This window comes from Notechis scutatus, chromosome 2 (genome assembly GCF_049901735.1).
Source record: "Notechis scutatus isolate UNSWTSFEM ecotype Mainland chromosome 2, rNotScu1.2, whole genome shotgun sequence".
NCBI classification, from domain to species: Eukaryota; Metazoa; Chordata; class Lepidosauria; order Squamata; family Elapidae; genus Notechis; species Notechis scutatus.
Window position 1 is genome coordinate 201,974,261 of NC_142010.1, and position 25,845 is coordinate 202,000,105.

Below are 25,845 nucleotides of genomic sequence, written 5' to 3' on the forward strand. Positions count from 1 at the left end.
GCTTCACTTCTTTGTCAATGCATGTAAGATTTCTCATAGAATATCCACATGTAGTTTGAAATAATAAAACTCACTGGGACAATGCTGTTTAGGCATTCTCTTATATCTATATAGGACTCAGCATTACAACAGACAAGCCAATTTGTTCATTATTGTCAGTACTCTAGATCATGAAATGGGCATATATTATCACTTGTTTAAATGGGCAGAAGGAATGATTGGAGGAATAGGAGGGAGAGACACAACCAGAGGTAGTATTCAGCAGGTTCTGACCAGTTTTGAAGAACTGGTAGCAGAAATTTTGAGTAGTTCAGTGGTCACCAACCGGTGGGCCATGAGAAAATTTTGGTGGACTTCAGAGAAATCTCATCCCCAGAGCACCCCCACAAAGCAATTAATCCAGGCTGCGCAGAAACACAAGGCTGCACTGCCCACATGGCCCATGGGAACCCTCCCCACCCACTCACTCCTTACCCAGTAAACTTGCCTGCTAAATTTCTACTTTTCCTTTTTCCGACCATCATCTGTTCTGCTGTGCCGGGAGATTTAGATTAGCTAGGAAGCAGGAAATGGTTGGATTTCTTGCTTTCTAGCTAGTCTTTAGATCTTCTGCTCTGCTTTTAAACACAGCCGAACGTCCCTTAGGACTGAAGGTTTGCTTGCAAGCAAATTCAGTGCAGACTCACGGCAAGCAAATTTGAGAGACTGAGCTAGTCGATGGCAAATAGATAGATCACTGAATGATTCTGTGAGCAACTCAATCTGTCTGCCTGCTTTCCCTGATTTTGGGTAAAAGTTGGTCTTTCTAAATAAAAAATTCAATATTTACATGCATGGTGTGTTGTGAGTCAATTTTGTGAGTTTGCTTGCTAGTAAATTTTATGAGTTTGCTTGCAAGAAAATTTTATGTGACAGACTGAGCTAGCCAATAGCAGATAGATAAATTTCTGAATGATTCTGTGAGCAACTCAATCTGCCTGCCTGCTTTGCCTGATTTTGGGTAAAAGTTGATCTTTTTTATTAAAAAAATCAATATTTATATAAATATTTATAATATTCACATGATCACCAAGCCACACCCACAAATTAGGCCACACCCACAGAACCAGTTAGTGGTCCCTGGGATCTAAAATTATGAGTTTGGTGGTCCCTGAGGTCCAAAAGTTTGGCAACCCCTGGTTCAGAGAACCGGCAAATACCACCTCTGACTGGAGATTTTACAGTCTCCTTCACCTGAATTTGAATACCACCACTGGACGCAACCAAAACAACTGTCAGACAAAAGAAATTTGAGCCCAGGGTAGAAATATAATTTGAGAACGTATCTGAGACTTGAGCCTCACTTGTTCTCTTGAAGATACAGGGAAGAAGGGAGGGAAGGAAGAAATACATTCAAATGTACCTTACAATGAAAATAGTCTTAGCATTCATAACTAGCCTGATCTATCTTGAAGTGCTAACACTTGTACACCTCAGTAAATCCGTTTCTATCCATTGATCCATTTTCTCAAAGCCACTAATTGGTAGTGAATGTTGAAGGATTTGGTAGGCCATCTGGTGGAAAGGAGAGTCACTGCCATAGAAGCCATGTTAGTTGGGTTTTTATATTTCAGAAATATGGTTTGGCATGTTGTAAAAAAACCTGATCTTTGCTATATTGTCCCAGGAATCAACAATATGTTCAGTGCAAATGTTTTGCTTTGTGAAATCTTCCCACGTAACCTAATGTAATCCCATTTTACATTACAAAATTGATGCAGGATAGGATTCAATGACTTCATTTTTCAAGGTAACTGTGATATTCTATAAAATTTCTGGAATGATAGAAAGTTTTCTTAAACGAGGTAAGAATAATGAGTATTCTCACTTGAATAGTCACTCTTCTTAAAAATCTATCAAAAATAGTACCAGGTCAGATATCTATGAAGTTTCTCAGTCATCCAGGTCATGGTTGTCCCAAAGGTGCTTTTTCAAGATACAAATGGACTTTCTGTTTTTTTCTTTGAAGACCTAGAAGCTTCTTCAGCTTTGACTGGATGATGGGGAATGGAAGTATTTACACTCCTTGCAAACAGCTAGTCATTTGCATTCTTTTAGCAAGTCATTAAAGCCACCTAGAGGTTTATCTATAATATCAGGGTCACTTGAGTGTTGCAAATGGGTGTGGACTCTTTTTGGAACTGTTGAAAGGACTGTGTTTTGGTCCACATTTTGGACAGAGAGGACTGCTGGTTTGAAAGAGGGGTCAAAGAGGCCATCTAGGTCAAAATTGAACAGCCCTCTCTCAACAGAGGGTGAGGGATATGCCACCTATCTCTAGTCTACAACACAATCCTTTCAACAGATCCAAAAAGGCTCCACACCCATTTGCACCACTCAGGTGACCCTGATGACAAAGGTAAACCTCCAGGTGGCTTTAACAACTTTCTAAAAGAATGCAAACGGCCAACTGTCTACAAGGACTATAAATCCTTCCATTCCCCACCATCCAGTTAGAGCTGAAGAAGCTTCTTGGATGGGATGTCAAATGTCTTCAAAGAAAAAAACAGAAATCCAATTGCCTCATGAAAAAGTACCTTTGGGATTACCAAGTCAGATGTCTCCATGTTTGGGGGGAGCTGGTGAAGAGAATTGGGGTTTTGGAGACATGCTACAGACAGGCCAATAAAATTTATGCTATGGTTTTAGGTTTCAATAACACAATATCCATTTATCTGAACTGTGAGATTGCTCTCTGCAGCCTGCTGTAGCTTTCCAGGAATTTCTCTATCAACTAGTTTACCTTTGTATTTTTTTTCCTGGGAAAATTCTAGGCATATTGCCAAAGTCATCTGTTATTTTATTTTCTAAGAATGCACCCGAATCTACTTGGAATACAAACCTTTGACTGCAAATAGTGGACCCTGTGCTTTGCTCTGCTGTGTGTTAGTTAAATAACAATTATTTTATAATTAAAAGAAGAACTGAGTGAACAACAAGAGAGACAATACTGGGCACATTGGCACCACAGAAACCACATATGGCATCCAATAAGTAAATTTAATAAAAGACCCTTTGTCTGTCCAAACTGGAGAAAAATTGTGTGCGCATTATTTGGGGGAAAATTACTGTTTTTCAGTTTTCCTTACTCTCACAAAGTTGTGCAGAGCATTGCTACCTTACAATTAACAAAGCCCAAATATTACAATTCTATTCCAGAAAAATAAAAAGTCCTTTTTATTTTAGAAGAAAACAAGTCACTACAGCCTCAGGCAAAATGATATAAAGATGAATCTTGTTATGTTGCTGAATGGAGTTGAAAATCAGTTCTCTTTTTACAAGAAAACTATTTTGTTATAGTGATATTTTCAAACTGAAGTTTTTCACATAGTGTTTCAAACTAAACCAAATAAAAGGAATTAATCATCATGGAATGTAAAAGAGAAAGTAATCCATGCAGATTGCATAATCTAACCACAAAATCCAAAAATATAGAATCAGTCCAGTAATCCAAGGTTTCTTTATTAAATACTTTTTAATGGCTGTTCAACTCACACACTGAGTCAAGACTGTTTGCACCAGTAAAAATACACAGCATAAAACCCATAAATCCCCAATTTAAAGTGACTTGAACCTAAATAGAACTGAATATGATCAGCATCTGAATAAGAGACACGATTTATGTCATGAGTTTCATTGTAGAAATTAGGCAATTAAGAAAAATACTTGGTTTTGGATATCGTGTATTGAACTTATTCATTGGTCAGGTGGCCTTCCCAGGAATATAATATAGGTGAAGGTGGTTATACTTTAACCAAAAGGAATATTTAAAACTAGAGGGAGAACACCATTATTAACTATCACAGAACACAATTTGATAACTCATGGTTAATTAACTGTACTTTGATTAGTAAATAATGATAGCATGAAAATATATATATATCTGTATTAAGCAATGGATAGCTACAAATTCCAAAAGTAGAAAAATAATATAAAAAGATAAATATAGGGACAGGTCAATAAAGAATCATATTTCATATTTATTGTGCTATCTATTTAATATTGGTAATTTGTTTTCAATTTCTACTTCATATATTGGTATCTTGCTATATACTCCATAGCAAAGCTTATTCAATTGTATTCAGATGTATTTCTGCTTCCAGCTGAAGCTGAATTAGAAGTAAAAAGATAAGAAATATGTATATGAATTGATAATTCACATAGCCACATGAGAAATGAAAATAGCTGACACAGACTTAGAAGTTACAGTCCTGTCAGTGGGAAATTTCATAATAGCACTGAGTTATAATAGACTTTCTATTTTTCAATTCTATATATCAAACTATATCAAAATCAGCATTTACAAATGCATTCAGATGAATTTTCATATATGTCTCTTCTTATGGTAGCAACGCAAACGAAAAATAGAAGTATTTTTTTTGCAGAAGCCATTATACTTAACTGACTTGTGCCAACTCTGTGACAACAGGGCTAATAAACAGCCCTTTCCCACCAGTTGCATCATGCCTTGCTCGTTTTGCTGTAAGAACCCAATAAGCACGATTTAAAAAAAAGTCTTGTCCTCTCAAAAAAATCTAACAAGAACTATCAAAAACTTATGCAGTGTTAGAACCTCCTGATTTAGATGAAGTGACATCAAATAAACAGTTATATTTGGGAAACTGAATTATATGAAATAAGCCAAGTGCATTTTTAAAAAAACAAGAGAAATTATTACAACCATTTTAAAATAATATATTTTGTAAGCATAACACCAGCTCTCCTTTTTTATTTATTCAGTTTATACCCATCTGAAACAAACTATGTATTTATTCAATTTAGATTCATCTCACACAATTGACTCTGGAATCTGGATGGTGAACAGAGATAAAGGCATCAACATAATCCAAAGATCGCAGGATGAAACAAAAATGATAGTCAAGACCATTAACCAATACTCATAACAAGTCATAAACTCAGCTAATCTCCTAACCACCATGCCTGGAAGAACTGTCAGATCTTAAGGGCCTTCCAAAGGCCAGACAGCAACTTAAATTGTCACCAGATTTTATTTGCTTATTCATTCAGGTATTAATCAGATTAATATAGCCCCCCGTTACCAAAAGATAACACTCCTTAAGAGATGGAACAAAGCATGCCCCTCCTACCAGACCTGATGGGATAGGTAGACACAATTGAAAAATGTAGTCTCTCAGACATCCTGGCCCTATGCTATGATGGGATTTATAGGTTCACCCTGAATTTTACAAAAGAAGCCTATTGGAAACTAGTGCAGCTCATAAAACAAAGGTGTACTGAGCTTTACCCAAAACAATTGCTCATGCCACCTCAGTCTGGACAACCTACAATTTCCTTCTTCAAACTATAGGGGAAAACTACAGTCAGGATTTTTGTTGCGAAGATTACAAATAAAAACTAAATATTTAGTGCTTCCTGGAAGAATTACATGTTTGCATGCAGAATTCAAATTATGGACATGCAAATTAGCTCTTTATTAATGCCCATATTTCTTGACAAAATTTTTGTATCCAAAACAGAATCAAGAATAGACTGAATAGCTTTTGGAAAACTAATATATTTGCTTATTTTTCTCCCATGATTCTTTGCCTACATTTATTTTTTTAATCTGTTTGTTTGTTTCCTTTATTTTTTTACAAATAACTCAAGACAGCAAACATATCCAACACATCTTTCTTCTCCTTTTCCCCCCACAACAACAACCCTGTGATGTGGCTTGGGCTGAGAGAAACTTACTGGCCCAAGGTCAACTTTCATTCTATAGTCTCTCTTAAGGTAACCTTTCATAGTATGTATCTAATACAATCATCTTTCCAAAAATATTGGAGTTCTTTGTAACCTCATACTCATTTTCTGCAGACTTAATTTATCCAGTTAACTTATTTTATTAGCACAAAAATACTGTGATTCCTTATATATTTTTTTCAATACTGGACTATATTTATATAATAGTATTCAATGTTTTACATAATACTGTATTTGGTATAAAATGATTTGAGCCTGAATCCTAATTTTGCACATAAAATGATTTACATCACCTGTGTTCTTTGCGGCCTTTCTGTGAAGGCTTCTCTTAGCCCTGTAGTTCCCTTTCATACAGTTATCTTAATGATATGCAATCTGGTGAATGTTTCACAAGCTAGTCTTAATTTTTTTGGAATAAACTGTCTTAAATATAGTCAGATTTACTTTTAAATCATCATGGATCAGACTGTACCATTAAAAAGGTAAATCAAGTCCACCAAACTAGTTTTTTCTTATTCCGAAAGAATGGGTGGCAATAAAGAACATCTGAAAGTTCCCTCATGAAACAGCACATTAACGAAAAAGCCAGTCTAGAATTGTCTTTGTATGTTAAGATATATTCTAAAAAGGAGGTACTGTACTAAAAAAGAAAGCTTCCCATTTACCTGCACTCTTAATGATTTCCCAGAAAATGCAGTGGATTTGTTAATGCAATTTCAAATGCAACAACTTAAAAAACAGAAATTAACCACAGGACACCAAATTGCAAATTGTGATTATGATTAGAACATACCAACAAAGTGTGAGAAGTTGCATGTTAGAAATATCTACATTGATTATCATTATAATAATCATTAAAGTAATTTTCATTTATAAGCAGAATTCTTCCCTTGCAAACAAGGACAGACTTGTAAAATAAAAGCATTTTAAAAGATAAGATTTAAAAATGCTTGGCAATTTTTTCCCCTTTTTATATAAATAATTCAACTGCAGTTAAGAAAACAACAGAATTGCACAGTTTATTAATTTAAATGGATTATAAATTTGTATAGTTACACTCAAAGCTTTAAACACAACAGAGGTTCCTGAGGAAGACGGCTATATCACCCAACTGGTCCAGAAGACTCAACAAGAACAGAAAAACACCAGAAAGTTCCCATTATATGTTCAGTGAACTTATGCTAGTAATCATATGCATGTTATCTGCAGGTATATCATGATTTTTTCAGGTTCGTTAAGATCTTACAGTCAATTGGAATGTGATCTTACAGTCCTAATAGAGACAATTGTTGATAAAAGCATGGCATGTAGCAATATTTCTGTGCCATAAATATAAATGGAGCAGTATACCAGCTGCTAAATGAGGTCACTAATTTAAAAAAAAACAGAACTTCATTCTTATTTTGGACCAGTCTTTTCCAATAAGAGAAGGGTTTCACATGATAAATGTGAAAAGTGGCATCAGAATTGCAATGAAAGTTGAATAGAGATATAGTTGAAGTCTGCTACATGAATGAATTCAAATGTCTTTACTCAACTGAACTATATCTTGCGGCAGGGGGGGAAAAAGATAATTAGTCCTAGTATCTATCCGTTATTGGATCTTGGAATGCAGATAATGATGACTGAAGGAGAACAAATGTTATCAAAAACAGGAAAAAGAAGTATCTGTGGAATTAGAAATAATGCGTTCATTAGAAACTGGGATAGATTTGTTAACAAAATTAATTTAGGTTATTGTGTTTGGGTTGCTCCTGTGGTGGGATTCAAAACTTTTTACTACTGGTTATGTGGGCGTGGCTTGGTGGGCATGGCAGGGGAAGGATATACTGTAAAATTTCCATTCCCTCCCTACTCCTGGGGGACGAATACTGCAAACTCCCCATTCCCTCCCCACCCCACTAACCAGCTCCGTTCTCCTGTGCAGGGCAACAAAAGAAGACCCAGATGATCAGCTGCGACTCAGGAGGCAGAGAATAGATGGGGGCAGGGCCAGTCAGAGGTGGTATTTGCTGGTTCTCCGAACTACTCAAAATTTCCACTACCAGTTCTCCAGAACTGGTCAGAACCTGCTGAATACCATCTCTGGGTTGCTCCCTTAGTAGATAATATGAATCCTATTTCCCTTTTCAGAAAAATATTTCAGAAGAACCTGATCTGTATTATAACCATCCAAGATTTAGCATGATTCAGTTTAAGTCTGGCATGATTCAGTTTAAGTCTGACATTGAAATACAATGCAATTTGAGATTTAAAATACTCTTGGAATTAAAGCATTTTAAACTGCTTATGCAACTTTATTTTTAAAAAATTGGGAAGTGTATTACCACCATTACACACTATGTACATCAAAGACAATGATGTAAATAGCTCACACCAACCACAATATTTACATGGTCTATTTTATACTCATAATAAAGTTGACTGAATAAAGTATAACAAAAAAATGTCAGACACACTAAGAGATGAACAGCACACTTTTATGGGAAGGATTTCAGAGGACATAAAACTTATTAGCCAATGACTAAATAAGTATCAAAGAGCCCATCATACCATTCAACCCTCAACTGTTTGTTTTATCTTTATAAGGAAAGAAAGCTAAAATAGCATTTGAGACTTCGTGACTTGATTAGTATCATTTTGACATCATCATATTTGATTCAATCTCTTGGTTTGAAGACATAATCAAGGATTCAAAGGGATTGACTAATTTTCTTCAAAATGAATCGTTATTTGAAGCTTTGTATAGTCGGAGAAATATGCTAAGATTTAGAGACTATACTTGAAGCATTCAGACAAACTGAAATGAGTTTTGAGATGAGGAACAAGGATCAAGGGACTGGAAAATAGTCCTCTGAGATAAAACTATGGAAAAATTGACATGTTTCAATTACTTAGTGTGGCATGAGCTTCATTTATAACTGTATTGAAGTAGAGGGCCGGATGTTTATTTATTTCTCTTCATTATTTTTATAAATAACTCAAGATGGTGAAGATACCTAATATTCCTTCCTCTTCCTATTTCCCCCACAGTAACTCTGCAATTCCTCCAACATGCATAGCGTTAGACACTGTATTACATGGTTCTGTCTAATTCTATTAACTCTATAGTTTAAAGTTTAAACTCATAATTGCTAAACTTCACTTCTGTTAATCAGCATACAGATGGATGGGTGGATGGGTAAATGTATTGCTATCTTTGACCAGCATATCCACATATATGTATATATACTTAAAATAATAGATTGTTCATAGAAATAATGATTAAAAAGGAATTAAGAGAGGAATGAAATTCTGAAAGTATCAAAGAAATGCAATTTTATTAGATAATGTTTGCTGCCTCAACCTCATGTCAATGAGGAAAAATGTGGCTACATTATAAATAACAGAGACATATCAACGATCACCTCTTCCTGAAAGTCCCTTTATGAGAGCTGAATTAGTACATCATGCAAGTTTGCGTAGAAATCACAATGCAACAGAGCATGCTGTACATCCACAATGGCACTGGAGTCACTGGGGCAAATGTGTTTGTAGAAAAGATTTCTTTATATTTACCATTAATGACTGCTGAAAGGAATATTTTAGCCAGAATAAATGTTCCATGATATCTGTGGTTTATTAGGGTTTGACAATAATCAGTTGCCTTGTGGTAAAAAAAACTATCTCCAAGACTTATGTTGCCTTGGTGCTAAGTTAATGTGTTGTTGACAACCTGTGTAAAAAGATCCTCTCCTTTAGTGATCTTTTTTGCCTAAATGTATCCTGTCCTTGTATTGCCTCATTAGATAAGCCATAGATCTCCAGTTTTTCTATGACTTACATTTTCCAGGGATATTGGAAATTAGTCCTATTAACCAGAAATGTCAAGCGGATTCAGTAAATCAATAGTTTCACCTCACAGCTAAATATAACAATCTAAATCTTGGCTTCTATCTTTGTAATTCCTAGTTCTAATCTTAAAGCTGCATTTGAGATGCTTCTGAGGATCTCCATGGTCAATTTTAAAAACTTGAATGAAACCTTCTATTTTATCATCTATTTTTCTTTTTCACAGTATTGAACAAAGCCTCTAAGAACTCCTAGCATCCTTACCACAGAAAGTGACAGAATAATGACAATGTTAGAATACAGGAGAATTGAAAGTAATGGCTAGCATTGGAGGGTAAAAGTTGCTTTGCTGAGCTGTTCTGTAACTGAGTTTATGTAAAAAGTTTTAAAAAGTAATGGAGCAAAGATATATCCTTGCTTTCTTCATGCTGTAATGATTGAGTTAGTTAACTGCCTTTTGGACCATGTCTAACTCTGAGTATTACTATAGAATTTATATATCACTAAAAGTAATTGTTGTCTTGGTATGCAGCAACTTCTTCCATAATAGCTCTCTCAATATGGAATCACAAACAGATCTAAGATTTACAAAAGCTGCATCAAGAAAGCCTTTGGATCAATAAAAATATTCTTCTCCGAGGTGTTGTTCTATAATCTTTTAGTCTGTAGTACAGGCCTGTCAAACTCCTGGCCCATGGACCAGATGCTTCATGTGCTGGCCACGCCCACGCCTAGTTCAGCATGCTGCCATGATGACATGAGTTTAACACCCCTGCTATAGTAGGTCTCCCTAGTTTAAATCATGTCTGTCCTTAGGATAACATTATCTTCAATCCATATAATTTCTCAAGTAGACATTTAGCATAGATTTTTGCTGATTATGTTCACCAGACTGATTAGATGGTAGCTGGCTGGATTTTACTTTTGTCCTTTTTGAGGGATTGAGATTATGATTGCTGATTATGATTCCAGTCTTCTGGGATATGAGTGTTATTGCCAAAAAATATACAAAGTACTGAAAAAACTGGACCCCAATAATCAATGTTATTTTTGAAATTCTCACTGGGAATAAGATCACCAACGGGGGTGTTATTGGGCTTCAGTTGCTCAATTAATTGTCTTATTTCTCTAATGGATAGAGATGGTCAGCATAAGGAATTCCACTATACAATCAGTAGTGCATACAGTATTATTGGACAATAATCCATGACAAAGTAATTGTCAATAAACAATTATTTCATCTGAATCTATGAAAGTCCAAAATCAATCATATGTACAAAAAGCTATATAAACTATCCAGGGAAACATAGCTGATAAGTCTAACCGTTCTGTTTAGTGCAATTAGATGGGACAATGAACCATAGCTTGATTAATAAGCATCATTTGAAGAACAGAAATAAAAATTTAGATTGATGTAGTTACATAGAAATTTATATTTCCATTCCTTGAATATTCTCATCTCTAATATCGTATTTGATTTACTTTAGAAAAGTGTGGTTTATAAATTGCAGATAAGGATTCAAATATTTGTAAAAACCACACTTGTACCAGGCAAAAGTATAAACACTGTAGTTTAACACATGTTGAGAAGCTTTAAATTTCCTTCCCTTTTAAGTAAAGAGGAGGGAATGTGCACAAATGTGGCAGGGTTTTTGTTGTTGTTGCTGCTTAGGCTGAGAAATGGTTTGTTGTTATGTTTAACCTAAGCCAATTTGTATTGCTTCTAGACAGAAACTCTACTGATAGAGCCTTAAATGTAATAGGACTGGCATATAAGGGACTGAAAGAAACAACTATTTAATCATTAACAACCCATATTAATTAAAAACATTTGTGAGTACTTAGAAGTAGCCGTAAATCCTGTGGTATTCCAGTTTATCTGTTTGCTGTACTGAACTTTGTTTTGATTATATGTGAGGCTCTGTAATCTCACTGTAGATGTTTCTGTGTAGACATTTGCACAGATAGCATGACTCAGAAAAACAGTGGAGACTTCTAAGAGGGTTCTCCCCCCACCCCTGCTTGTTTATTGCTTTTCTTTTAATCTGCTGGATGAGACTAGTCAATCATTTGCTGCATGTTGCTATCTATATGTTGATTATAGTCACTTAGTTTTCCCATTATATCAAAGTTACACCAGACCCCTAAAATCCAAAGTCAGTAATGGTTGGAACAAGGTTAAATGAAGATCAAGCTGTCCATAAGACTTGACATAATGTGTGATCTCACATTAGTGTAAGCCATGGGGTTGAAGTGTGGGACAATTACGTATGCTCAACAGTTTCCCTTTGAAAATCTGCCAGGCAGCTACTATTTTTCCTATAAATGAAAACCTGCAGATACATTTTTTAATAAAATGGAGTGCTCTTTTAACCTATAGAGAATAATCAATAAGTTTACCTCAAGAATACTGAATATTTTCCAGGAAAACCTAACATGAAAACACAGACCTCAACATATATTTCAGTCCAAATTATCTCCCCTTTCAAATCACTGTAAATTTAAAAGGTGTATCAGACTTAATTGAAGGGTATCTAGATACATCTTAATTCTTATATTATCAATTAAAAATATAATAGTGGCCCTTTTCCACATATTTAAATCAGAGGCGTTCACCTGAGCATCTGAAAGAACTATTTATACTTAGAGGTTCTGTTCCAGACATCAGTCCTAAAGGAAAATGCACCACAACGCCATAATGGAGGGAGAGAAGCAGCCAAGCAGGACTAGAGTTTGGCCCCATATAACCCTGAAGACATATGAATATGGAATTCAATTGTTGTTAGATTACATTGCATTTTCAAGAACACACTTTTCTGAAAAGATCAGCTTTACAGGCTAGATTATAAGGTATGCTAATAGAACCCTCTTTTCAATTGCTACCAAGGCTCTGAAATAAATGAGGATCATGTCTTATTAAAACTGGAATGGGAATTCCGGCCCATAAGAAAAATTAAAAGTTGCTGGGTGTGGGGGGGTATCTCAAAAACCATTTCTATATCATTATCCACGAAACTGCATACACAAGGTCACATAATCACCAGGATAGCATTCAGGCTTGACATAGGAGCATCTTTGTTTTTTAATACATCTCCACATAACTGCCCTTAAATAAAGTTTTCCCAGAGTATGGCTGCCTGTCATTATGCCGCTATCAGTTCCTTGATGTATTTCTGTATAATATGTAAAATCAAGCTGGGCTTTAATCACATTTCTGTAACTGCCATCTTGATCTTTTTGACATTGCTGGCAGTCGAACACTATTTTTTTAATTATGAATTGCATTTTATTTTCTATTTTGTAAGCACATTTGTAGATACAACAATGACAATAGTATCATATAATCCTGTCGCCTAAAGACTACCTGCTTCCCGTTGTAGGCAATAATCTCTAGAATGTGATGATCTCTGTGTTCTATTAAACTTTTCATCATTTTGAATATACATTTAATGTATATATTTACATACATGTGAAGTATAGATGGTACAGGCCCAAAGGAAAAAAATAAATAAAAATAAATAAAAAAAAAAATAAAATAAGCAAAGAGAAAAGGATAAAATACCTAATGTAGAAAATAAGAACTGGATTGTCTTTCCTGTGAGACCTGTTGGCTTCAGGTTATTGTTTAACTAGCCATAAATAGGTCAGGTAGTGAAAAGGGATAAAATGGAGAGAAAATAAGCTGATTTGGTTAGGGGCAAGACAAAGCTTTTGCTCAGAAATACACACACACACACTTTGAAATATATATGGTATGTGCAAGCTTTGGTTAGGGTGAGGTAGGTGAGACAGGAGAGGAAAAGGACATAGTATGAGTGCTTAGAGCTAACAGAGCTGGAACACCCCTTCTTCCCTGTTGGCAAAGGCTACTCATGAGCAAGAAGTAAAGGAGACAAGGCAAGAGGCTTTGTGCAAAAAAAAGTTCTGGATTGTGAGTTGGCTACTTGGCAAATGAAGAGCATGAGGAGCTGGAAGTTCCACCTATTATGGAATTGGTCAGTAGATTTAGCTGTGGTGGTTTGGAGGGCTACCAGGACTAGATTGGAGATTTAATTCAGGAGGGAGCCTGAAAGAAAACCTGTCAAGCGGGACTTGACATTATACAAATCACAGGTAATGCTCAACCAAGAATCACAATTGGACTGGAACCTCCATCACTAAGCAAGGTGCTTATTAAGTGAGTCATCCTGTAACTGTCTATGATTTTATATTTTACCCCCCACAAAGATGACCACATGGTTTTTAAGTGAATCCAGGTTCCCCCAGTGACTTTGCTTGTCAGAAGGTGGCTGGGAAGTTCACAAATGGCAGTCACATGACCTTGGGACACTGCAATCATTGTAAATACATGCTAGTTACCAAGAGCTCAGATAGTGTCTAAGACGATGTTGCAATGATCATAAGTACAAGGACATGTCATAAGTCAGTTTTTTCAGCAGCATTGTAACTTCAAGTGGTCACTAAACAAATTGTGGTAAATTGAGGATTACTTGTACAGAGAGTATTTGCAAGAGTGGAGGGGAATTTATTTCCTACAGAAATGTACTGTGTTTTTAGGGGAGGTTGTTCAGTTGATTGTGTAAGAGTTTCCCCCCAGCAAAAACTGGAGAATTCATCCCAATCGAATTCAATTTTTTAAAAGATGTTTGAAGTTATAATCTACTTGCATGCTACTGTTCATGCTATTAACATTGACCTCTGGAGGTGGAATATGTTTTCTTATTGGATTCTCTTGAAGAAAAGGAATCATTTCTTAGAACCTCCTTGACGGTGGAAGGGGTGGATGGAAAAACATTCCATAAATGCTGAAAAAAGCCTATTTGAAGATTCTTTACGGTAAATCAGCACTGGTCTTTGTCTTACCACAGAGGCTATATAAATCTATAAAAGGCTCCACTGGGGTCACCTACCTCTTTTTCCCCTACTGGCTGTGGTAGCTAGCGGGATGCAAAAAATTAATACACACACACCCCCATATAGTTCTGAACAATTATGGGTAGTTGAGTGAATGTTGTTGCTCTTAAAAATTGGTAGGGGAGCATAGATGTGAAATATGTTTTTACAGTAAAATAATTCCCTGAAGAGAGAGGCACTCTCGCACAGTTGAGCAAGAACTGGAAAATGATTAAAAACAACAGAAAAGTAGGAGCAAGGGTTTTGGTGAAAGGTTTTATGGAGCTACTTCTATGGAACTGAAATATTATGATGGCTGGGCATGTACTGTGATAAGTTGCTTGGGAAATAGGGACCCCAACAGTTTGTGGAAAAGTTACAGAGTTTTTTAAAAATACAAGGTGAAACGTGGGAACAGAGAAGGAAGATTCTTAACTAAGCCTGTGAATTATTATTCTCTGCTGGACCCTTTCTGATAAAAAAAAAGATGTTAGAAACCACATCATGATATAAATGCTTTGCTGGAGTAAAGCGCACCCCTGTTTTTTTGGGGGAAAGGATTGGTAAGGGATCAGGGTGTGTTTTGTTTTTGCTACTCAAATAACAATAGATGAAATCTGTACAGATTGCAGAAAGTTTTTAAAAATCTTGCCCTGTTGTGGTTATGTCCCTGTCCTCTTTCCAACCACATGCTGCTGCCCAGGACTCATTGGCTATTTTAGAGGCAGGGAATAGCATGTGGAAGGTAGAAAAATGGCTGCATCAAATTTAAAATACCATCCACATCCTGGCTAAGAGAAGTAGGGACACACCCTGCTTTTTCTATATTAATGAGGCAAATTAGGAAAGAATCTTCTCTGGCTCTTCATTAAAGAAAGAGTCCTTCAGGTGCTGGGAGATCAAAGCAGAATAAATCTGTTGAGTCTCCTAATTGAATAAAGTTTACCACTATACCCATTATATTACACTTTCAGAAGGAAAATAAGGGAAATAGCATTTAGAGTTACATACATTGTATATACTTCACAGTGCTTTACAGCCCTCTCTGAATGGTTTACATTGTCGGCATACTGTCCCCAACAATCTGGGTCTTCATTTTACCAATCTTGAAAAGACAGAAGGCTAAGTCAATCTAGAGCCCTGTCAGGATCAAGCCCCAGACTGTGGACAGAGTCAACCTGCACTATTGCATTTGAATGACTGAGCCACTAGGGCTCAGTGGCTCAATACCATACCATACTGTTTACCATGGCATTTTAAGCTACCATCTAAATAAGGGGAAACATGAATAAGCCAATTATGAAAATACTGGCATGTCAGATGATTACATGAGTAGATAATTTCAAACATTTTTTTAAAAACAAGATGCGGATCTAAGCATCACATTAATTGGTAACTTCTTTGATTCATACTTTGATTCTGATATCCCAACATCTAGCTAATTTGATATATTCTAGTTGAAACAATGTAAGGAGGCAAGTGGCTTTTGTTAATTTTGTTATATTGCTTTTTCCTAAGATATTTCTTTGTTGGTATTCTAATAACTGGAAGTTTAAAAAAGCACAATAAACAAACAGGAGGCAATCAGTTAAATGTTGGTTCACTGCATGAACCACTATCTGGACACTATTGAGCATCTATTGATCGATCGATCTAATCTTAGATTATTAGATAGATTGATGGAGAATATGACAATATTTAAGTCATCTAAAAGAGACTGATTCTTAGTTAGTCCCACTAAAAGTAATTAAGAGCCAGTTTGGTGTAGTGGTTAACATGCTGGTGCAAAAATTGGGAGACTCTGAGTTCTAGTCCAGCCATAGGCATGAAAGCTAGCTGAGTGACTTTGGGGCCAATCTCCCTCAGAGAGTTGTGGGAGACAAAAAAAAATGTGGAAGGCATATGGTGAATGCTTGTCTTCTTGCATTATTCATAAAGTAATAAAGGCAGGGCAAAAATCTAGTGCATAAAAATAAATGAAATAAATAAATAAATGTTAGAGTTGATGGGCTGATGGTGGCGAGGCTTCCCCCTCGGAATCCCGAGCCAATTGGTCTTCAGCAAGGTTCGGCTCTAGGTCCTTGTTCTGGACGAGGCAGCCCCACCTCCTGGATTAAGTGATTGGCTGCCCCTCCAACCCCCTCCCGGTCTTTCTCTCCCTTCGACTTGCTGACATCTTCCCAAAAGAAGGGGAATCGGGAAGCGCTAGGACCAAGCGGGCTCGAAGAGACCGCTGGAATCTCTTCTGTGCAGAGTGGTTGCTGCTGCTGCTGCCGCCGCCGCCGCCGCTGCCATTTCTTCTCGCGTTCCCCGCTTGGAGAGGAGAAAGGAGGGGAGAGGGAGGTTACTGACGCTGACTGGACTCAAGCGCTGGATTGCCAAGGACTCCCACTGCCTGCTGCTTCTGCTTTTGCTGCTGCTGCTGCTGCTGTTCCTGCTCTGGACAAGTGTGGAAAGCAGAGCGAGGAGGGGCGGGGGGAGGAGGAGGAGGAGGAGAAAGGCAGAGGGGGAACTCAAGCTTGAAGGAGAGAAGGAAGCCCCGAGAAAGAAGGAAAGGAGCCGCTCTTCTTCCAGAGTCTCCATGGCGCAAGGAAAGAGGCTGAAGCCGAGGAAAGTGTGAGGCTCGGGGAGGAGGGAGACCGGTTCGTAACTTTCCGACGCCTCGAAGACGTTTGAGAAGCCGGGAGGAAAAAAAAACCGCTTTCTTCCATGCCCCGGTCACTTCAGCGCTTCGGAAGATTCAAGGCGCTAATTCCGGACTCTTTCTGGCTTTCCTTTCCGAGGTAACTTTTGGGAAGTCTTGTAGCCGCCGCCGTTGGTAGAAGTGCCGGGAGAAGAGCGTGGAGAGGGTGGGGTGGGGGTGGGAAGCCTTGGAAGAAGTCCTGAAGGAGAAGAAAAGAGGGAGAAAGTTTCGGCTGAAAACCCGGCGGCGATTTTTTCTCTCCCCACCCCGGTCCTCAGCGGCTTGTTTTTGAGGAGGCCGGGGGGCGCAAATAAAGCGCCGAGAAGATGACCTGGAAGGGCAGCTGCTGCTGCGGAGGTGTCCGAAGCGGAGGAGATTTTCTATGCCTGCTCCTTCTCTTGATGGGTTTCCTCTTGCCCGCCTGCAGGACTCGCTTGTACACCAACCACTGGGCTGTGAGGATAAGTGGCGGGCTCCAAGAAGCCAACCGGATAGCGAGCAAGTACGGCTACATCAATATAGGACAGGTAACCTCCTCGGGCGGAAGGCCACGCGCTTTCGCCCTGCAGCCTGCGCGGGTGAGGGGCGAGCGGCTGCAAGTGCTGGTGCTGCGGCAGGCGCGGGAAAGGGAAGCGGTGGGCGCCCTTCCCTCTTTCTCTCTCTCCCCACCCTCCCTTCCCTGTCATCTCCCGCGGGCAGCCGCGGAGTTTATGGAAGCAGGCGGCGCGAAGGGCAGGTAGTAAACTAGCCGGGTCACGTCCTCCCCGACTTCCTTGGAGAATTGAGCTCGGCGGCTAAGGAATTGGGAAGAGGGAGAGCAGCAGCGAAAAGCAGCCGGTTTGCAACGAGAGAGTGGAAGGCAGCGCGAGTCCTGGGGCGACGACATAGTTTTGATGCTTCCGAGCCCGACGGGGAAAGAAGAGGGGGGAATTGCTCGGCCGCCGCTTGGGGAGCTTTCAGGCAGCCGACCAAGAAACCTGTTGGGGGTTGCTGACGAGACCCGAATTCGGGGGAGGGGAGGGCATATTTTTGAGCAAGCGGGGGCTTGCAGGAGAGTGAAAGGGAAACTTCTCGCGTTAAAAAAAAAAAAAGCCGAAAAGGCGCACAAATCTGCTACTTTGGGTTTCTGTCAGCAAGCAAACTACCTGTTGGTTGACTTGGAAGCCCCGTGGCTGTGGCGGCGGACCTCCTTTGTGCGTGTTCAAAAGCACTCATTACTCCCTAATTGCCAGGTTTTGAGAAGTCTCCTTGAGCTCAGTCTCCATTTGAGGATTTCTAGGAATCCTACAAAAACCCTCTCCCCCCCTTTTTTTCCTATTGTATGCTGTGAACTTTTTTTTCTTATTTTTCACCTCATGCCACTTGATCAAGGTAGCACTGGGATTTGCAGATACTGTGTGGGCTGGAGATGTACAAATGGGAAACAAGACATATTTTGTGGGGCTTCCTGGGTTGCAAAATTGCAAAAGGTGACCAGAGGGATTTCCTTGTGGGGTTTGGAAACCTTGGCCCCCTCCTTGTTGGAGGAGTTTAGTCTACTGCACTTATTCTGGTATTTGTTCTCCCCCTATTATAATTGTGGCATAGCCATCAGGAAGACAAAAGATTTGGGAAAGTAACAGAATTTAATAAACAGCAAGTTAAAGCTTTACTGTCTGTCCCGGATTTCCCCCAATCTCAAATCCTCATCATGCATTGGAATAAAATGGCCATCATCCTCAGCCATATTGACTTGGCTGCTCCCCATGTCTTGAACTCTTCCCTAACTCTTTCCACAGTGAACTTTGAGCCCAGCAAATGGAAACCAAGTATTCAACAAGCAGATGGAGTGTGTCCCTCCTCGGGCAAGGGCCAAGATTTTGCCTGAGTCTTTGCCAGCATAACAGGGAAAGGGAGGAGACAGGGATTAATTTGTAACATAGCTCATCAGGGGCAAGACAGAACATTTTACTGCTGAGATTGGCCCTTTCCAAAAGGAAGACAACCTTTGAATTTAAGAGGACACCCCTAAAAGAGTTAATGCTTTCATATACTTTCCCATTTTAAGACTGATATATGGGAGAGGTGAGATTAAGGAACTAAACTTCATTTCAGGTAAACAGAAAACATGAAGTAGAAAGGAAAGCATGCGAAGACTGATTCAGGTTTTTCCCCCCTAGAGGAGACGTGGGAACTCCAACATTGCTCTTCCAAAGGTGGTTTTCCAAAAAGTAATTGGACTTTCTTGGGTTTTTTCTTTGAAACTGTTTCCTTTTTCATCCAAGAAGCTTCTTCAGTTCAGGTTGTTTCTTGGATGAGAAGCAAAATGTTTTTAAAGAAAAAAAAACCAAGGAAGTCCAATTGCTTTTTGGAAAACCACCTTTGGGACAACCACATCCTGGATGATTGAAAATCTCCATAGAGACCTAACTTTGCTCTCTTGCTGTAGAGTTGGTGCAGAACCTTTGGGCAGCTGACAGGTTTAATCTATCATTCTTTCCTTTCATAAATTGCCAAATAGGAACTTTATCTGACAGAAAGGTAAGCAGTAGAAAAAGGAGAAATGGTAAATTCGTGAGAACAAAAATAGTTCTTACTGGATCAAATAAAACTCCTGATCAATCCAATATTTTGTGTCCTGTTGTGTCCAATTAGAAACATCCAAGAAATAATCAAACAACATCATATCAGTGGCACAGACCTCCAATGTTTAGAAATGTTTTTTAAAAATCTTGGTGACAATACTGATAATGACTAATGGTTATTGATAGCTTTTAGTTACTTATTTTTGTTGTAACATATTTACTCATGCCAATTGTTAATGTTAACTTATTAACTTCTCATGAACAGAAGTCCAATGAAATGGGGAAATATGTTCTGCAAAATAACATGTTGAAATCATAAAAAATTATTGAGGTGAAAGGAATGGAAAAGAACATGTTCTGAGTTGGTAGGAAATGTTTTGTACAATATTTATTAGTGAATGCTGTACAGGCATAAGTGTTTTGGAAGAAGCACTTAGTGATATTGCACTATTTTAATTCTATATAAAGGAGTGGATTAAGTCTGTCTAATGCAGGTGTATTTGGGAGATTTAAATTTGGCTTTGGTTCAGATGAGTTAAATAAGTTGACACTGATCTGGTCTGAGTCATACTAGCTAGTTAAGAAACACCTGAATTTGTAGAATCCACAGATGTTAACAAACACCTGGATTTGCTAGACCCAAAACGATTAAATAAAAAAGTTATTCTATATTCACAGGTATCTTGAATTACTTGCTCAAGCAATTCAATAAATTTAATTAGAGTTCCTATGTATACCAGTACTACATATTTTATAACATTTCTAATATTAATCAAATATTTCTAGAGAATATTGTTTTGGGCATCTGTACTGCCTGATAGTTTTGTTTTATTGTGATTTGTATATATACCTCATCTCTGTCTTTTCTAAAGATAAAATAATTTGCACTACTTCCGTTAAGAATTTTTAAAATTAGAAATAATGGTCATGTAAAAAAGATTCAGTTTTATAATAAATAATATGGATTGAAATCCTAAATTATAATGAATGCTCTAGTCTAGAACATAAAATATTGTGTGATGGATAGAAGATTATAGAATTGTTCCACAGCCTATTGACCCAAGATATCTGTTCTTTGTATTCCACAGAACAGTAGATACTCCAAGGATATATTTTGACTCACTTATTTTTAGGACAAAATAACAAAAGTAAATGACATTTACTTTTAGTACAAAATGAGAGACCAGAAAGAGAGCAATTACATTGTTAGATTTCTCCTTCATAGATACAAGTTCTTCTTAATAATCATTTTTCTGTAGAGCTGTACTCAGAAATTCCATATAAATAAGCATTATGTCCATTTAGTACATGAAATGCGGCGACTTTTTTATACCTAATTGAATACATTGATATAGTGCAATCATTTACAACAAAACATGTAGCCATTTTTCTCTTGTCAGAGTTATTTACTTTTGGCAAATTAAGGTTGCCTTATAAATTGAAAATTTTCATACTGTTATACAAAGCATATTGTTAAACAAAATAGCATTGTAATTAATTTGTTATTTTTATTCTATGGAACCAAGAGAGCACAAAAAATCCATAACAAATGGAAGACTGCCATCTTTCTATATTTTGAAAGCTTTTTTTCCCACAACCTCTGTTACATTCTTCTAATATTAAGATTTTCCCTCTTTTAAGTTTCTAAGCCAACAAGCAAGAAATTGGAATAACACTACAATATTTCCTACCAATGTTATATATACATTGAATCCCTTTCAAGAAAAAAAGAAGAGAGAGAGGGAGAGTCTGTTTCCATTAGACTGAATGTTATATCCTATATATTTTCTGATACATGTATAAATGAAAGTATTATGATTATAAATAGATATTTCAAAAACAATGTTTAGAGAGTCCAAAAGAAATCCTCCAGAATGGACTTTTTAAGGCCTACAGATAGTCCTCAATTTACACCCACAATTGGGGCCAGAATTTCTGTTGCTAAGCAAGGCAATTCTTATGTGAGTGGGGCCTGATTTTTACAACCTTTTTTGCCATGGTTAAGAAAATCATTGCAGTTAAGTGAATCACATGGTCATTAAGTAAATCCAGCTTCCCCATGACTTGCCTGTTGGAAGCCAACTGGGAAGATCACAAATGGTGATCACATGACTCCAGGATGCTGTGACTGTTGCAAATACATGCCAGTTGCCAAGCACCCAAATTTTGATCATATGACCCTGGTGAATGCTGCAATGGTTGTAAATATGAGGACTGGTGGCAAGTCACTTTTTTCAGTGTCATTGTAACTTTGAATAGTCACCAAATGAATAGTTGTAAGTTGAAGACTACCTGTAGAGTGATAAACATTTGCTATGAACTTGAATATACCCTTTTTCTGACTTAATTGAAGCTTCCGCTTCTATTTTTAAATGGATAAGAATTCCCTGTAAGGTCCAAATGCAAATGGATTAGCTTTAAAAATGACCTTATTATCTTTAGTTTTTCCCAAACGTCTTCTTGCTTTTACCTCTTTAACCATAATATTATGAATGTAATGTAGAACTCTAATAATTTTTAAAGTGGTGGAAATTTCCTATGTCTTCCCCCTGTGACCAAGATAGAAAATGAGAGGAGAAAGTAAAAATGAACAGTCTAAAGCTCATTCATTTAATATGAAACTGATTTAACACGGCATACCTATTGGCCAGCATGATCTGAAATAACTTCCTAAGATGTATCTTCATGTGTTGAACTTGATACTTGTTCACTGAATGCAAAAGTAGCAAAAGCTAGGAAAGGATCTTGCATTTTTGGTAGCCAAAATAGACTAGTTTCTCTGTGTACGTCTATGTTTATATTCCTGTATCAAGTGCATACATGTAATCCAGGCCTGTTAAACTGGCGGCCTGTGGGCAGATACAGCCCACGCAGGCTTCACAAAGGCAAAAAAACACCCTGATACATCATGATACAGCCTGTGATGCAATCAGATTTGACACCTCTGATGTAATCTTACCTGTGATTGCTTGAGACTATATTTATGAGGTTATATCCTACAAAAAGAATTTAATTGGGGATCACCATACACTCCAAATCAGTCAGTGATTGGTTGGTGACTTTTTCATTTACTTATTAACCTGTTTATGTTCCTAGCAATTGGTCTGTTTTATTTTATGGAATAGAGCTGAAATAAAGTTACATGAGACAACTTTAAATGAGAGTTAACAGATTAATTTATGCGCAATTGATATCAAAAGTATTCACTGGAGTATAACCCAGAGTTACATTAACTTAAAATATTCTTTTCTTAGACTTCTCTCAAAGAAAAAAAAAAGTTCATTTTATATTTTAAAATGTTAACTACCATTGAACTGTGATTCAATTTAATGTCTGACAGTTTAAAGAAAGCCTAATAAAAATACCTTGCTTGAAACTGTCCAGAACTGCTGCTAGTCATTATAGATCTGGAGTAACCAACCTATGGTTCCCAAATGCTGCTGAATCAAAATTTCTAGCATATTTCTGGTAGGTATAGCTCAGGAATATCTACCATAAGACAGATTGTATAACCTTGGTATGGAAAATTACAGAGCAATTTTCCAATCTGGCACTCTCCAGATACATTGAAACTACAATACTCAGAATTCTCCAGCTATGATGGGAATTGTACTCTCTCCTTCCTCTTCCACATTGTCTCTTCTTCCCCTCCTCCTCCTCTTCTTTTTGTTTTCTTCTCTTCCCTTCCCTTCCCTACTCTTATCATCTTTTAAGGACCTTTTAAGGAGACCCTGGTTCAAAGCTTAAAAAACCATGGCTTGATCCCATCTAAATCTATAGTAAAGCTCTACAAAGTGGTATATAAGTGCTATTGCTATTTCAGGGGCTGCCACAAACAAGAAGGAGTCACGCTATTCTCTAGTCTAAAGCACCTGAGGGTAGTACGAGAAGCAATGGGTGGAAACTAATCAAGGAGAGAAGCAACAGGACTAAGGAGAAATTTCCTGACAGTTAGAACAATTAATCAGTGGAACAACTTGCCTCCAGAAGTTGTGAATGCTCCAACACTGGATGTTTTTAAGAAGAGATTGGATAACCGTTTGTCTGAAGTGGTGTAGGGTTTCCTGTCTAAGCAGGGTGTTGGACTTGAAGACCTCTAAGGTCCCTTCCAACTCTGCTATTCTATTCAAAATATTTAGAAAACTCTCATTTCCCTCATAGAGCATCTCTGGGTAGTGATACACACAACACACACAAATACAAACACACGCCAGTGAAGAATAAAGCATGAAATTCTAACTCTTGTTTGGGAAAAAAGGCAGGGTAAGATATATATATATATATTTATAAAGGACTGCATTGGTATTAATACTGCTTGGATTTAATATTTAGGATTTCTAAAAAGTGCGGCTTATCTTCTGTAAGTACTGGTATTACTCAATATGGCTTTCTGTATTCAGTTTGGCATTTGAAGCATTGGACCACCTGGATCTTACTTGCCACAATGAAAAATCTGTTGTAGGAATATATATCTTACAACTGCAACCTTTTGAAGAGATTCACTAAAGTTTGTCATCCCAACTGTCTTGCCACCTAAATTTAAATTCACAGAAGTATTGCAACAGTAGAAGTATTGGAATGCAGCCATGAAAATTACAGTATATTGATGTATCTTTAAGTCCTGTGGCTTCCCCCATTTCCTGTAAACACTGTTTTGTGCCAGAAATACATTTGGGTCTTTAAACTAAAGCTTTCTTGATACATAGCACATTACAGAACAATTTAATTGAGGAACATTACATTAATACCACTATAATATTCCACAAATCAGGAAGGGATGTAATTAGCTAAGATTCAATATCTTTGCTTTTAAAAAGTTACATTATTTTGGAGACTGATATATTAAAATGAAGAAAGAGAATTAAGTCCTTGTTTTAGGCATGCATTTATCCACACTAGTAGTCTTCCTGGCTTGCTTCTACTGATAGTTGTAAAGAATACTGTAACGTAATCTAAGACCAGCTCTAGTCTTGCATTCAACACTCTGAAAGTCTATCTGGTTCTCCCCTATTGTAAAGCAATGCTTGCTGCCCCCAGTGGCATCTACAACAAACTGCAAGGATGTCAAGTATATGACAGCCAAGAAGTCTTATTGTCAAATGCTTCCTCCCAACCTGCTAAATTGTTTCCCTCATGGTGCAGGATAGAGGAAGAATAGAGAAAGAATAATCTCAATTCTGCTGCTCTTATGTACATAAAAGGGTTAAAGTTAGAAAAGACCATTCCATTGGCACCCTCCGTGCTATTTACCCACGGTATGGTAGCTCTGGAAAGGTCTGTGACTTTGGATATGTATAGATAATAGATAAATATGTTATCTATATGTATAGATGATATATATATAGTGTAAATTTTTGCCTATGTTTCCTTCTCTTCCTGCTTTTGCCTTGCATTTGTTCCACTTTGACAGTTACATTTTTTAGTGTTTGCTGATATTTAATGCATGCATTTCAAGCTATTTCTTGCTAGCTGTACTGAGTAGAGTGAGGGTTTGCTCTGATCTTGGTATAGGGATTGATTGGGAGTCTGCTGGGCACACACTAAATTGGAAATTACTCACATTAATTTTCCAACAGGTATCACATAAATGTTGCAATTATATAACTTGTCCTATCTTCTGATACAAGCCCATAAGTTACATTGTTTGTGTAATGACATCATCATGCACCTACCACCACAAACATCCATGGCTACATTACTTGGGAGAATGTCAAGCAACACATCTTAATAGATGCCATTAAGCAGGTACTCATTGAGCCAAATGGGCTAAACTCTGCTGTTGCCAATGTGAGTATTGCATGTTGTCATTTATCAGTCTCATATCCTGGTTGTCCAACTAAAATTAAGTTCTGTTTCACTTCCCATGTTCATATGACATGAAACATAAAGGCAAAGAGTTCTTTCTCTCCCTTTCAACTCTGTGAATGTCATAGAAAATGAGGACCATCTACATGTGTGTATTGGTTGTTTGAGAGCTTGTAAGCTGCTTCAGTCGTGTGACTAAATTTTCTACTGAGCTTTGAAGAATATTCTGTGCTGGCAATCGAGCTTTTAAGGCACAGAACTTTCATTGCTAAAACTGTTGTATATGAGCATGTGAATGTGTATGCC

General features: G+C 37.4%; 1 protein-coding gene across 1 annotated transcript in view; it reads left to right on the forward strand.

Annotated features, from left to right (window-relative positions):
• The first annotated feature begins 16,675 nt into the window (after nucleotides 1-16,675).
• The window catches only part of PCSK5 (proprotein convertase subtilisin/kexin type 5), a 145,336-nt gene continuing 136,166 nt past the window's right edge, over nucleotides 16,676-25,845 (forward strand). Inside the window, exon 1 of the mRNA XM_026675098.2 lies at nucleotides 16,676-17,697. Within this exon, the coding sequence (XP_026530883.1) occupies nucleotides 17,497-17,697 (201 nt within the window). The 5' untranslated portion in view covers nucleotides 16,676-17,496. The remainder of the gene's footprint in view (nucleotides 17,698-25,845) is intronic.